Source organism: Triticum aestivum, chromosome 1B, assembly GCF_018294505.1.
Source record: "Triticum aestivum cultivar Chinese Spring chromosome 1B, IWGSC CS RefSeq v2.1, whole genome shotgun sequence".
Classification (NCBI taxonomy): Eukaryota; Viridiplantae; Streptophyta; class Magnoliopsida; order Poales; family Poaceae; genus Triticum; species Triticum aestivum.
Genome location: NC_057795.1, coordinates 67,865,469 through 67,880,803, shown reverse-complemented (window position 1 = coordinate 67,880,803; position 15,335 = coordinate 67,865,469). Strand labels below are relative to the sequence as shown.

General features: G+C 47.1%; 1 protein-coding gene across 1 annotated transcript; it reads right to left on the bottom strand.

Moving 5' to 3' along the window:
- Nucleotides 1-4,421: 4,421 nt before the first annotated feature.
- On the bottom strand, nt 4,422-5,347 carry LOC123107640 (uncharacterized). The gene is made up of 3 exons (XM_044529605.1): nt 5,107-5,347; nt 4,905-4,980; nt 4,422-4,800 (listed from the first exon to the last, which is right to left on the bottom strand). The coding sequence occupies exons 1-3, from the start codon at nt 5,310-5,312 to the stop codon at nt 4,633-4,635; spliced, it is 450 nt and encodes a 149-aa protein (XP_044385540.1). The 5' UTR covers nt 5,313-5,347; the 3' UTR covers nt 4,422-4,632.
- Nucleotides 5,348-15,335: the final 9,988 nt, after the last annotated feature.

Sequence of the window (15,335 nt, the reverse complement as noted above, 5' to 3'; positions counted from 1 at the left end):
GTTGGGCCTCTGGTTGTATCAACATGATCTGGATCAACTCCTTGAGCCAAACAGAAGCATTCTCTGGACCTACTACAGGACTTGGTAGCCTGAAATTTCTCAACAGAATGTCGTGTTGATACTTAGCACGCAGAATTTGCTCGTGTTCTTCTTTATAAATGTCCAGCTTTTTTATCTGTTTCAACACAGTATAATGGGTCTGCTGATATTCTGTCCAATATTGAGTGACTTGACCTTTCCAGTCATTCTAAACCCCCCGACCCCCTGACCCTTCCCCGACCCCCGCGTCCCTCTTCGAGGCGACACAGGGGGGGACCTATTTCTGCGCTGCCGGCCCCCCTCGTCGCTCCCCTCCACCTCGCCGCCGCCGTGGGCCGCTGCCGGGCAAAGCCCGGCCAGTGTCGGTGGCGGTGGGGACTCTCCCGGCACAGGCCCTCCTCCCTGGCCATGGCGTGGGTGCTCCTTTGATGGATTTCCTTGGCGACGTGGTCCTGCGAAGGTCCGGTGGCGGCTCGGCATGGTGGTTGTGGTGGAGGCGTGTGCCTCGTCCGGTGATGCGGCATGTGGCTTCGGCAGCCTCTGGTCTTGCTCCCATCCCGTTTCGGCTGTTTTGGGTCTGGATCTGGCCGGGAAAGCCTCGTTTGTTGCTGCTGGTAGGCGTGGAGACGCTGGGCCTCCATGGCTATCGGGCACCACGGTGGTGTAGGTGGTTGGTGCTGGTGCGGCATGGTGTGCCGCGGTGTACGGTGGGAGGCGTGGTGGGGCGGTGGTCTTGGCGAGTGCAGGCAGCGGCATGGCCGTGCGGGCGTGCGCGGCGGCATTGTCTGGAGGCGACGAGGCGAGCTACTGGCCAGGTCGGTGGTGGCACTGTGATGGCTCGGCCAGGATAGTGTTCCTAGCAAGTAGCGAGTGACGGTGCTCTCCTGATGATGTCGGAGCGGGTGTTGTCCGTTGAGAGGTGCCGGGTGGTCGCAAGGCTGTCCCTTGGTGTTGGTGACAGCCGTCGCGGGCGGTCCTGGCCCTTGCTGGAGTTGTTGGTGGCTGCTGTTCTTCGGCCAGGTTGGAGATGTTGGTTAGGCCGTGTTACTCTCTGTCGTGCGGTCTGTCGGCGCTCCTTGGCAGGCAGCTACGATAGCGTGGAGCTGCGGCGGTGGCGGTGAGGTCTCTTGGATGGATCTTGCCAATTCTTTCGTGGTGTGGAGATGTGCGATCCTCATATGAAAATCATGCTTGGCATTGGTCGGGCCGGCGGCGATGGCGCCTATGGGTGGCATACCCCTCCTTGGAGGCATCGCCGAGGTGGATTCGGCATTCTTCTCGTCCAGTTTGAGTTGGTGGTTGTCTGGTGAAAGCCTAGATTCGGTTGGATCGGCACGATGGTGGTGTCCTCAACGCCGCTCCTCTGTTGAGAGCATTGTGTTTGGAGGCACGGTTGGGTTCCTCATTGCTCTCCTCCGGTGTTCGTCATGGTCCTTTCTTGACCTTGGCGGCGCTATGTACGGCCATCGCCGGTGCATCCAACACGGTGTCTTTCTCGGATCTGATCAAGTCCTGCCATTCACTTGCCACCTCCTCTTAGGCATTAAGGTGGATGGTGCGTAGACAAGCTAAGTTTCTTGGGAGTTGGTAGGCTTGGAGGTGTCCGCCGTTGGTCGGGACGTGGTGTTGTTCTCAGTTAGGACAAGCTCTTTTGCTTTGTAGTTTTGTTTGGTCGTGTGGTGGATGTCTTTGGACTTTCCGGGGTGTGGTGTTGTGCTACGCTCATTATTTGTAGCGAGTGGTAGTGTTCTTGTAATCAAACTTCTGCCTTCTATAAAGCTATGATACACCTACTCTCGAAAAAAAAAGTTGTCATATTGATACCCAGCTAAAGATACTTTCCTAGTGAACACATGTCCGGGTAACCGCCTGTAATACAGAATTATTAGTGGTGATTTTCGTATTGAAGGCAGTTTCTTCCCGGGAACCGCATCCGATGTCCAACATTACATGTGCCCTAGTTATTTTGGGTCAAAATTGTGGCTGAGGGGCATGTCCAATGCCGCGTCCGGTGGCGTCGCGTATTGTGTGGCAACCATGATGGTGCTATCATGATGGCTGGGTCGTGCCATGTCCTTCATCGACGAATGTTCGGCATGTCACTACTAGAAAAAGGCCTACTAATGGCGCACCAGTTTTGCCTACTAATGGCGCACTACTGATGCGCTATTAGTATCACGCCACTAGTATTTTTACTAATGGCGCACCAGTGGTGCGCCATTAGTATCTGGTATACTAATGGTGCACCACTGGTGCGCCATTAGTATAGGCCACGGTGCGCCATTAGTATAGGCCACTGGTGCGCCATTAGTATTTTTGAATTTTAAAGGCGGGAAAATAGTAGTGGCGCACCGTCTAACCCCCACCGTGCGCCATTGCTATTTTTGAATTTTGAATTTGGATCTGGATCGCGATTTTTTTGCCCATTTTTTGCTCGTTTTTTTGCACGTTATTATTTCAAATTTTGTTCTCGTTTTTGGATCTTGTACGTTCTTTTGCCGTGTTCTTTTGCCGGAGGAGAAGTTCGCCGGAGAGGAGGAGGTCGCCGGAGAGGAGTTCACCGGAGCATCGGAAAGGAGGAAGGAGAAACCATGAGGGGATGGGAGGAGAGGAGGGAGGAGGAGCTCATCAGAGAGGAAGGAGGAGGAGCTCACCGGAGAGGAGAGAGGAGGAGCTCACCGGAGATGAGGGAGGAGGAGCTCACCGGAGAGGAGGGAGGAGGAGCTCACCGGAGATGAGGGAGGAGGAGCTCACCGGAGAGGAGGGAGGAGAAACATGAGGGAATGGGAGGGGAGGAGAGGAGAGGAGGAAGGAGGAGGTCGCCGGAGAGGAGGAGGTCGCCGGAGAGGAGGAGGAGGAGGTCGCCGGAGAAGGGGAGGGTAGTATGGTGGAGGAGAGAAGGGAAGATGGAGTGGAGGAGTGAAGGAGAGGTGGAGTGGAGGAGAGGTGGAGTGGAGGAGAGGTGGAGTGGAGGAGAAGAATGAAGAGGTAAGGAGGAGAGGACACGCCCAGCCATATATATGGCATAGTAATGGCGCACCGTGGACAGGTGCGCCATTACTATTTTTTTTATTTTTTTTGAATTTTGAAGGCGGGAAGATACTAATGGCGCACCATGGGCAGGTGCACCATTAGTAACTTTTTTTTGATTTATTTTGAATTTTGAAGGCGGGAAGATAATAATGGCACACCATGGGGAGGTGCGCCATTAGTCAGTTTGATTTTTTTTTTAATTTTTTTGCCTCTCCAGATCTTAAAAGCCCCGTATCTTTTTTTCTGTTAGGTTTTTGAGGATTTTGAAAATGTTTAACGGGGTTCCCCCGTTTAAATTTGGATGTAACTTTTTGAGTAGATGATTTTTCATATAAAAAACTTTTTCATCCGAGTTCGTATGCAAAAATTATGCCCATTTTTACAAATTCTCATGAGATTTTGCAAAAAAGTCGAAAATTCATGTTTGTAAATTTTGCTAACAACTAGACCACATATCACATGGGAATCTTATTTCTTTTTATTTTTTTGACATTTCTATCATTTTCTTTTATTTGTTTGAAACTGAAAAGGCGGTCGGGGGGGTTGCATTCGGGGGAATGTTTGGGCGAAAATACTAATGGCGCACCGTGGGAGTGGTGCGTGATGCGCCATTAGTAGTTTTTAAAAAAAAATTGTACTAATGGCGCACCGTGGGATGTGGTGCGCCATTAGTATTTGCACACTAATGACGCACCAACACATGGTGCGCCATTATTATTTAGTAATGGCGCACCATATGTAGAGTGCGTCATTAGTGTCCATTTCATCTATAACCCTTTTCCTAATAGTGTGTTCGTGAGCATGAAGTCGAAGCGTAGTGTTGTGAGGTTACACGGCGACAACAATGCCACGTGATGGGTAGTTTGGGGCAGGTTGGTGCAAGGCGTGCTCTTTCTCCTGCGATACTTGTTGTCCGAGTCAGAACCGCCTAGTCCTTGACGTTTTTGGCTGATTGTTTAGGTTGGTAACCTTCTCGTGTATTCTTTGTTCTGGAGGCTATTTGTCGGTTGTTTGTGATGGAGTTTGGAGTATTGTTGGTAACCTACTCGTTGTTTTCCCACCATAAAGGCAACACCATGGAAAGCATGCATCCCAAGTTTCGTTGTTTTCTAACATTTCATGCCATTATTTTTTGAAGGTAAAAAAATAAAAAAAATGGGCCAGCTCAAGATGGAGGGGCTGTGCGCTGGTTTGTGTGACGGCTGGCTGATCGGTTTGTGCACGTATGCATACAGCTTGTATACAAAGGTAGCTATACATTACGGTTAAATGACCATATTGCCCTTATACGGTTTGTGAGGGGGGTCTACCGAAGCAAGGCTCAATAAATAAATAGAAGAAGGAGAAGAACAAGAACATATTTTCTTTCTCGGTATATATGTTAAGCAACAGAATCCAAACTAATACAGAGATAACTGAAGGCAGATGTACTCCAGCACCCTGCACAGTGCAGGCTACCACATCACTACAGCCCGAATAACGACCCCTGATAACTGATACGCTCCCGGGGAATGGGCACTCAACAGACTGAACGCGGAAGATTTCTTCACCCCGCAGGATCTAGTAGCGCGAGGTGGATAGAGCTGCCAGCAATGAGTGATTGTTCGCACGAGCGAAGGAGCTCCTTGCAGACATAATACTACGATAATAAATTAGTAAATCGCGCCTAATTTTCCCTGAGACCAAATGAAAGAGGACCTGCATCCACTGACTGGGCATGTCGTAGGCCTACAGCTCAGAAACAATGAGGCAAGTGTCAGCAGTTTGCATTGCGTTCTGAGATATGAACCGATGGATAGATAGGACTAGGAGAGGGCCAAAATGTATGTTACCTCGGATAGAGACGCCTCCTCATCTCGTATCTTCTCCAGGCTCCTGACAAGGTGTTTTACTGCGGAACCGAGCTGGCTGCAGATCAACCGAAAGATTTGCTAGAAATCAAATCAAGCTAAAAATCACACGGCTCGTCGGAGTCGGAGTCGGGTGGAGAGAGAGAGAGAGAGAGAGAGCCGGGGGGGGGGGGGGGGGGCATACGGCTCGTGGTCGTCGCAGTCGAGATGGACGTGGCTGTCGACGTAGTGCGTTGAGATCGTGATCTTCTCGCCTGGTGGCGAGTCGGCAGGCGGAAACTGGATGGTCATGGTCACCTTCTTCTCTCCAGACTGATCGGCAGCCTCGAGGCTGGTGAGGAGCAGGAAGAAGAAGACGGAGAGGAGAGTAAGGTGGTAGAGCCGAGCCATGGCAGACTTCGGGCTCAGGAGTGCACAGAACCTACTGCTTGCTACTTCAACTGCGTGAAAGAAATGTGGCCGGCCAAGCTAGCATGCATATATGGAGGATAGGTAAGGGCAAAACTGTGTGAACTGCTGCTGATGTGCGTACTGTTGCCAGTATGGTTTTAGAGACATTGCTGTGGATTCCAGCTACGATTTTACCGTGGAAAATAAGAAAAGAAAAATGGAATACATTTCTAATGTACAAGAGCTAGGCAGCTAGCTCGGTGCAGAGCTGAGTTCTTGTTTCCACTCACGCAGTGTGCGCCACTCAACTGTCAACCTGATCTACCCGGCCGTAGTGTCAGTGCTACTTTGCTGTAGGGTGATCATGTAGTACAAGCTGCTACTACTTGCTAGTGCTAGTTCATCGTGGGTGTCATCAGCAGCTTATGGTCATGGAGCCGTTCGCCTCAACTGTCTGAAGACCGGCGCAGTCGCGCACAGCTGACAGTTTGACGCTGCAGACGGATTCTGTGTCTGACAAAGTGTGGGTTGAATCAATGCATGTGCTTTCTGTTTGCTCATTCGTAGTACAAAGTACACTTGAAAATTGAAACTGACTTTCTTTGCTGCAGCTCTGTACCTATATATGCCTACAAAAATTATTTCTCGCTGTTCTTTCTTTTCTGTAAACCACCCATTCCCCGACCTTTCCTTTTCTTCTTTTTAGAAGCGAGGCTACTGCCCGGCCATAGAGCATCTCTAGCCGATACCTAAAAAATATACTACCTCCGTCCTGATTTATTAGTCCCCTTTGTAATTTGTGCTAAACTTTGATCAAAGATTTAACTGACAAAATGTTCATGTATGCCAACAAAAATTATATCGTTGGATTCGTATTTGAACATATTTTGTAATGATATAATTTTTATTGACATGCATGAAAGTTTTGTTAGTTAAATTTATGGTCAAAATTTGGCAAAGATTATAATGGGGACCAATAAACCAGGACGGAGGTAGTAGTAAACTTAGTGGAGTGCACATAAGTGGAGTGAATTTACTTCACTAAGTTTTGGCCGCACCCAGCCGGTCTCTTAAATTTAGGGGAGTAAGACTTACAATTGATTTATGCATTTCGTCGAACACTTGCTATGCGCCTCGATGGTGGGTGGTAACAATGGTGATCACGCCGTCACCGCTATGGTTTCTTCATGGATCCGGCCACTACTAGAAAAACCTCTATAGCTAATATGGACATTAATGTCGCAGCACGTATGTGGTGCGCCACTGCTATATAGCAGTGGCGCACCATATATAGGTACGTCATTAGTGTCCATATCACTAATGGCGCACTATCCCCACGGTGCGTCACTACTAACAATTTTTTTTTTTCAAAATTAGTAATGGCGCACCAGGGGATAGTGCGGCATTACTAATTTTAACTAGTAATAGCGCACCACACCCTCGATGCGTCACTACTAACTTTTTTTTCCAAAAGTAGTAATGGCGCACCACACCTACGTTGCACCATTACTAACTTTGACCAAAACTTTCACCAATGCATCCCCCCTCCCCGTGGACCACCTTTTCAGTTTAAAAATAAATAAAAGAAAATGACGGAAATGTCAAAATCTCTCTAGAAAATGACGGAAATGTCAAAATCTCTCTGGAAAATGATGGAAATCCCCGTGATATGTGGTCTAGTTGTTGGGAAAATTTATAAATATGAATTTCGAATTTATTTGCAAAATCTCTCTGGAATTTAGTAAAATGGCCATAATTTTTGCATACGAACTCGGATTAAAAAGTTTTTTTATATGAAAAATCATCTACTTGAAAAGTTACATCCGAATTCAACTGGGGGAACCCCGTTGAACATTTTTAGAATCCTCAAAAACCTAACAGAAAAAAAGTTACGTGGCTTTCAAGATCTGGAGAGGCAAAAAAATTCAACAAAAATCAAACTTAGTAATGGCGCACCTGCCCATGGTGCGCCATTACTATTTTCCCGCCTTCAAAATTCAAACTATATCAAAAAAATAAAAAAATAGTAATGGTGCACCTGCCTAAGGTGCGCCATTACTATCTTCCCGCCTTCAAAATTCAAAATAAATCAAGAAGAAAATAGTAGTGGCGCACCTGCCCACGGTGCGCCATTACTATGCCGTATATATGGCTAGGCGGGGTCCTCTCCTCCTTACCTCTTCATTTTTCTCCTTCACTCCACCTCTCCTCCACTCCATCTCCTCCTCTCCTCCACTCCATCTCCCCTCCTCTCCTCCACTCCATCTCCTCCTCTCCTCCACTCCATCTCCCCTCCTCTCCTCCACCATACTCCCCTCCTCCTCTCCAGCGACCTCCTCCTCCTCCTCCTCCTCTCCGGCGACCTCCTCCTCCCTCCTCTCCTTCCCTTCCCTCATGGTTTCTCCTCCCTCCTCTCCGGTGATCTCCTCCTCCCTCCTCTTCGGTGAGCTCCTCCTCCCTCCTCTCCTCCCCTCCCCTCACGGTTTCTCCTCCCTCCTCTCCGGTGAACTCCTCTCCGGCGACCTCCTCCTCCTCTCCGGCGATGTAGGCGAGCTCCTCTCCGGTCCCTCCTCCTCCTCCTCTCCGATGATGTAGGCGAGCTCCTCTCCGGTGACCTCCTCCTCCCTCCTCTCCTCCTCACGGTCTCTCCTCGGACCTCCTCTCCGGCGAACTCCTCTCCGGCAAAAGAACGTACAAGATCCAAAAACGAGAACAAAATTTGAAAAAATATCATGCAAAAAAATGAGCAAAAAAAAGGGCAAAAAAATCGCGATCCAGATCCAAATTCAAAATTCAAAAAATAGCAATGGCGCACGTTGGGGGTTAGACGGTGCGCCACTACTATTTTCCCGCCTTCAAAATTCAGGAAAAAAATCAAAAAAATTCAAAAAAAAAGTTACCAGTGGCGCACCTGTAGCAATAGTAATGGCACACTACCAGGTGCGCCACTGTTACCGGCTATTAATGTCGCACTATAGGTGTGCGCCATTAGTATTTGTTACTAGTGGTGTGGTAATAGTGACGCACCTATAGTGCGCTATTAATAGCCAAAATAGGTGTGCCACTAACAGCCTTTTTTCTAGTAGTGGGCGGCCAACCAGGGACGCACCCATCCCCCACACATTGGCGTGCTGCGCACCTCCAGTCGTTGTCCATTCACCAGGCGCGCCACCTGCTCTACCCCTACTCCGTTGTTGCGCAAGGTTTCACGGCTGCGCTGCTCCTACACCACATGTCCCTCATCCGCGACAGCCCAGGCGTGCTACATGTCGTGCCGGACACCGTGATTCAGCTTCACACCACATGCACCCCGGAGTTCTTGGGGCTGCTCTCCACGTGCGGGAGGAAGCTCGTAGGCGCACGGAGCATCACGCGGGGGTTCCACGCCACGAACGGCGGCCACAGGGGAATTGGCGTGGGGTAGCGGTCAGCTTGGGACAGGGACGGGCGCGGGACGCATACGACGGCTACTGCAGCTGGTGCGGCGAGATTCACGGTGAGCTCGCTAAGGAGCACGGGAGATAGCGCTGGCGAGATTCGCGGGAGCTTCATATGAGTTGCCTGCCGGCCACAAGGGGGCCTTCACATAAAGAAAAGTTTTACTCTAGCCGGCCACGGTGGGATATTTTTAGGCACCCACTAGGTGGAGGGTAAATTTTTTACTCCTCTAACCAGTTTAGAAGATCGGCTAGGTGCCGGTTGCCGGTTAGAGGACTAAAATTTTCGTTGTACTCCTCTACAGCCTTTTAGGGATCGGGTAGAGATGCTCTTAGAATAGGCCCTAGAAAAGGTTTTACAACGCAGCAAGACAAAGAGCAAAGAAAAAAGTACAAGGGTACAAGGCCAACAATCACCAACTGGCGACATAGCGCGCTACAAAACACTCAGCTACGCCCTAGCTTCTATTGTCTGCCCTTGAAGCGACCCAAAGTTGGTCGCACTTGACGGGGAGATTGGTGATTGATTTCATGTTTCTTTTGTGGGTTCCGCCCTTTATTGCTTTTGGCGTGATTTAACCTCCTCTTAACTAAACTTTCAAAACAATGAGATGTTCAATATGTCCTACATAAAATGCTACTGCATCGCACATCATTTATGATTCATGTCCTTTTGGAAGGTTTTGGAGCGCCATGTATAAATGATGTTGAAGCAGACATACATGATCCAAAACCCATACACCTTGTACAAAGTGATCATGCACAAGTCACCGGTGCTACTTCAACTTTGGTATGATCGACCAACTCATGCATGGAGCGTCTGGCACAACTGCCTCAAGACAAATACTACCATCTTTGGTATGATCGACCAACTCATGCGTGTATCCTTCTCTGTTTGTTTTTATGTGCTTCTCATTTGTGTTTTACATATTTGTACAGTTATGCTCTATTTTTTCTGCTTGAAAAGCATACTAGAGATCCTCCACTTGATGGAAATTAAGCAAATATAAATTGAAGACCAACGAAATACTTTCTTTCTGTTGGGGAACGTAGCAGAAATTCAAAATTTTCCTACGTGTCACCAAGATCTATCTATGGAGAAACCAGCAACGAGGGGAAGGAGAGTGCATCTACATACCCTTGTAGATCGCTAAGCGGAAGCGTTCAAGAGAACGGGTTTGAAGGAGTCGTACTCGTCGTGATCCAAATCACCGGAGATCCTAGTGCCGAACGGACGGCACCTCCGCGTTCAACACACGTACAGCCTGATGACGTCTCCCATGCCTTGATCCAGCAAGGAGAGAGGGAGAGGTTGAGGAAGACTCCATCCAGCAGCAGCACAACGGCGTGATGGTGCTGGAGGAGCGTGGCAATCCTGGAGGGCTTCGCCAAGCACCTGCGGGAGAGGAGGAGGTGTCACGGGAGGGAGGGAGGCGCCAGGGCTTCAGGTGCGGCTGCCCTCCCTTTCCTCCACTATATATAGGGGCAAGGGAGAGGGGAAGGGCGCAGCCTTGCCCCTTCCTCCAAGGAAGGGGTGCGGCCAAGGGGGGGAGGAGTCCATCCTCCCCAAGGCACCTCGGAGGTGCCTTCCCCTTTTAGGACTCTCCCCTCCCCAAGTCTTCTTGGCGCATGGGCCTCTTGGGGCTGGTGCCCTTGGCCCATATAGGCCAAGGCGCACCCCCTACATCCCATGTGGCCCCCCGGGGCAGGTGGACCCCCCCGGTGGATCCCCGGACCCCATTCGGCACTTCCGGTACAATATCGATAAAGTGTGAAACTTTTCCGGCGACCTAAATAAGACTTCCCATATATAAATCTTTACATCCGGACCATTCCGGAACTCCTCGTGACGTCCGGGATCTCATCCGGGACTTCGAACAACATTCGGTAACCACATACAAACTTCCTTTATAACCCTAGCGTCATCGAACCTTAAGTGTGTAGACCCTACGGGTTCGGGAACCATGCAGACATGACCGAGACGTTCTCCGACCAATAACCAACAGCGGGATCTGGATACACATGTTGGCTCCCACATGTTCCACGATGATCTCATCGGATGAACCACGATGTCAAGGACTCAATCGATCCCGTATACAATTCCCTTTGTCTAGCAGTATTGTACTTGCCCGAGATTCGATCGTCGGTATCCCGATACCTTGTTCAATCTCGTTACCGGCAAGTCTCTTTACTCGTTCCGTAACACATCATCCCGCGATCAACTCTTTGATCACATTGTGCACATTATGATGATGTCCTACCGAGTGGGCCCAGAGATACCTCTCCATCACACGAAGTGACAAATCCCAGTCTCGATTCGTGCCAACCCAACAGACACTTTCGGTGATACCTGTAGTGCACCTTTATAGCCACCCAGTTACGTTGTGACGTTTGGTACACCCAAAGCATTCCTACGGTATCCGGGAGTTGCACAATCTCATGGTCTAAGGAAAAGATACTTGACATTAGAAAAGCTTTAGCATACGAACTACGTTCTTTGTGCTAGGCTTAGGATTGGGTCTTGTCCATCACATCATTCTCCTAATGATGTGATCCCGTTGTCAACGACATCTAATGTCCATAGTCAGGAAACCATGACTATCAGTTGACCAACGAGCTAGTCAATAGAGGCTTGCTAGGGACATGGTGTTGTCTATGTATCCACACATGTATCTGAGTTTCCTATCAATATAGTTATAGCATGGATAATAAATGATTATCATGAACAAGGAAATATAATAATAACTAATTTAGTATTGCCTCTAGGGCATATTTCCAACAGTCTCCCACTTGCACTAGAGTCAATAATCTAGTTCACATCGCCATGTGATTAACACTCACAGGTCACATCGCCATGTGACCAACATCCAAAGAGTTTACTAGTGTCATTAAACTAGTTCACATCATCATGTGATTAAGACTCAATGAGTTCTGGGGTTTGATCATGTTTTGCTTGTGAGAGAGGTTTTAGTCAACGGGTCTGTAACATTCAGATCCGTATGTACTTCGCAATTCTCTATGTCATATTGTAAATGTTGCTTCCACGCTCCACTTGAAGCTATTCCAAATGGTTGCTCCACTATACGTATCCGGTTTGCTACTCAGAGTCACTCGGATAGGTGTTAAAGCTTGCATCGACGTAACCCTTTACGCCGAACTCTTTATCACCTCCATAATCGAGAAACATGTCCTTATTTACTCCAAGGACAATTTTGACCGATGTCCAATGATCCACTCCTGGATCATTCTTGTACCCCTTGACTGACTCATGGCAAGGCACACTTTCGGTGCGGTACACAGCATAGCATACTATAGAGCCTATGTCTGAAGCATAGGGGACGACCTTCGTCCTTTCTCTCTTTTCTGCCGTGGTCGAGCTTTAACTCTTAACTTCATACCTTACAACTCAGGCAAGAACTCCTTTGACTGATCCATCTTGAACTCCTTCAAGATCACGTCAAGGTATGTGCTCATTTGAAAGTACCATTAAGCGTTTTGATCCATCCTCATAGATCTTGATGCTCAATGTTCAAGTAGCTTAGTCCAGGTTTTCACTTGAAAAACACTTTTCAAATAACCCTATATGCATTCCAGAAATTCTACATCATTTCTTATCAAAAATATGTCAACAACATATACTCATCAGAAATTCTATAGTGCTCCCACTCACTTCTTTGGAAATACAAGTTTCTCATAAACTTTGTATAAACCCAAAATCTTTGATCATCTTATCAAAGTGTACATTCCAACTCCGAGATGCGTGCTCCAGTCCATGGAAGGATCGCTGGAGCTAGCATACCTTTTAGCATCCTTAGGATCGACAAAACCTTTCTGATTGTATCACATACAACCTTTCCTTACGAAAACTGGTAAGGAAACTTGTTTTGACATCCACCTGCCAGATTTCATAAATGCAGCTAATGCTAACATGATTCCGACGGACTTAAGCATCGCTACGGATGAGAAAATCTCATCATAGTCAACTCCTTGAACTTGTGAAAAACTTTTCGCCACAAGTCGAGCTTCATAGACGGTGACATTACCGTCCACGTCCGTCTTCTTCTTAAAGATCCATTTATCTCAATGGCTTGCCGATCATCGGGCAATTCCACCAAAGTCCATGCTTTGTTATGATACATGGATCCTATCTCGGATTTCATGGCTTCTAACCATTTGTCAAAATTTGGGCCCACCATCGCTTCTCCATAGCTTGTAGGTTCATTGTTATCTAGCAACATGACCTTCAAGACAGGATTACTGTACCACTCTGAAGCAGTACGCATCCTTGTCACCCTACGAGGTACGGTAGTGACTTGATCCGAAGTTTCATGATCACTATCATAAGCTTCCACTTCAATTGGTGTAGGTGCCACAGGAACAACTTCATGTGCCCTGCTACACACTAGTTGTAGTGACGGTTCAATAACCATATCAAGTCTCCACCATTCTCCCACTCAACTTTTCGAGACAAACTTTTCCTCGAGAAAGGACCCGATTCAAGAAACAATCCCTATTGCTTTCGAATCTGAATTAGGAGGTATACCCAACTGTTTTGGGTGTCCTATGAAGATACATTTTATCCGCTTTGGGTTTGAGCTTATCAACCTGAAACTTTTTCACATAAGCGTTGTAGCCCCAAACTTTTAAGAAATGACAGCTTAGATTTCTCTAAACCATAGTTCATACGGTGTCATCTCAACGGAATTACGTGGTGCCCTATTTAAAGTGAGTGCGGTTGTCTCTAAAGCCTAACCCATGAACGATAGTGGTAATTCGATAAGAAACATCATGGTACGCACCATATCCAATAGGGTGCAACTATGATGTTCGGACACACCATCACACTATGGTGTTCCAGGCGGTATTAATTGTGAAACAATTTCCACAGTGTCTTAATTGCGTGCCAAAGCTCGTAACTCAGATACTCATCTCTATGATCATATCATAGACCTTTTATCCTCTTGTCACAAAGATCTTCAACTTCACTCTGAAATTACTTGAACCTTTCAATAATTCAGACTTGTGTTTCATCAAGTAAATGTACTCAACATCTACTCAAATCATCTGTGAAGTAAGAACATATCGATATTCACTGCATGCCTCAGCACTCATTGGACTGCACACATCAGAATGTGTTACTTCCAACAAGTTGCTATCTTGTTCCATTTTACTGAAAACGAGGCTTTTCAGTCATCTTGCCCATGTGGTATGATTTGCATTTCTCAAGCGATTCAAAATCAAGTGAGTCTAAACGATCCATCTGCATGGAGTTTCTTCATGCGTATACACCAATAGACATGGCTCGCATGTCTCAAACTTTTCAAAAACGAGTGAGTCCAAAGATCCATCAACATATGTTTCTTCATGCGTTTTATACCAATATGACTTACATGGCAGTGCCACAAGTAAGTGGTACTATCATTACTATCTTATATCTTTTGGCATGAAAATGTGTATCACTACGATCGAGATTCAATGAACCATTCTTTTAGGTGCAAGACCAGTGAAGGTATTATTCAAATAAATAGAGTAACCATTATTCTCCTTACATGAATAATCGTATTGCGATAGACATAATCCAATTATGTCTATGCTCAACGCAAACACCAAATAACACTTATTTAGGTTTAACACCAATCTCGATGGTAGACGGAGCAGGCGATGCTTGATCACATCAACCTTGGAAACACTTCCAACACACATCGTCATCTCACCTTTAGCTAGTCTCCGTTTATTCTGTAGCTCTTTTATTTTGAGTTACTAACACTTAGCAACCGAACCGGTATCTTAATACCCTGGTGCTACTAGGAGTACTAGTAAAGTACACATTAACATAATGTATATCCAATATACTTCTATCGACCTTGCCAGCCTTCTTATCTACCAAGTATCTAGGGTAATCCTGCTCCATTGGCTGTTCCCCTTATTACAGAAGCACTTTGTCTCGGGTTTGGGTTCAACCTTGGGTTTCTTCACTGGAGCAGCAGCTGATTTGTCGTCTCATGAAGTATCCCTTCTTTCCCTTGCCCTTCTTGAAACTAGTGGTTTCACCAACCATCAACAAATGATGCTCCTTCTTGATTTCTACTTTCGCGGTGTCAAACATCACGAATACTTCAAGGATCATCATATCTATCCCTGATATGTTATAGTTCATCACGAAGCTCTAGCAGCTTGGTGGCAATGACTTTGGAGAAACATCACTATCTGATCTGGAAGATCAACTCCCACTCGATTCAATTGACTGTTGTACTTAGACAATCTGAGCACGAGCTCAACGATTGAGCTTTTCTCCCTTAGTTTGCAGGCTAAGAAAATCGTCGGAGGTCTTGTACCTCTGACGTGGGCACGAGCCTGAAATCCCAATTTCAGCCCTCGAAAACATCTCATATGTTCTGCGACGTTTCAAAAACGTCTTTGGTGCCTCAACTCTAAACCGTTTAACTAAACTATCACGTAGTTATCAAAACGTGTATGTCTGATGTTCGCAACGTCCACAAACGACATTTGGGGTTTAGCACACTGAGTGGTGCATTAAGGACATAAGCTTTCTACCGATCGCATAATTGCTACTATCAACATTCAA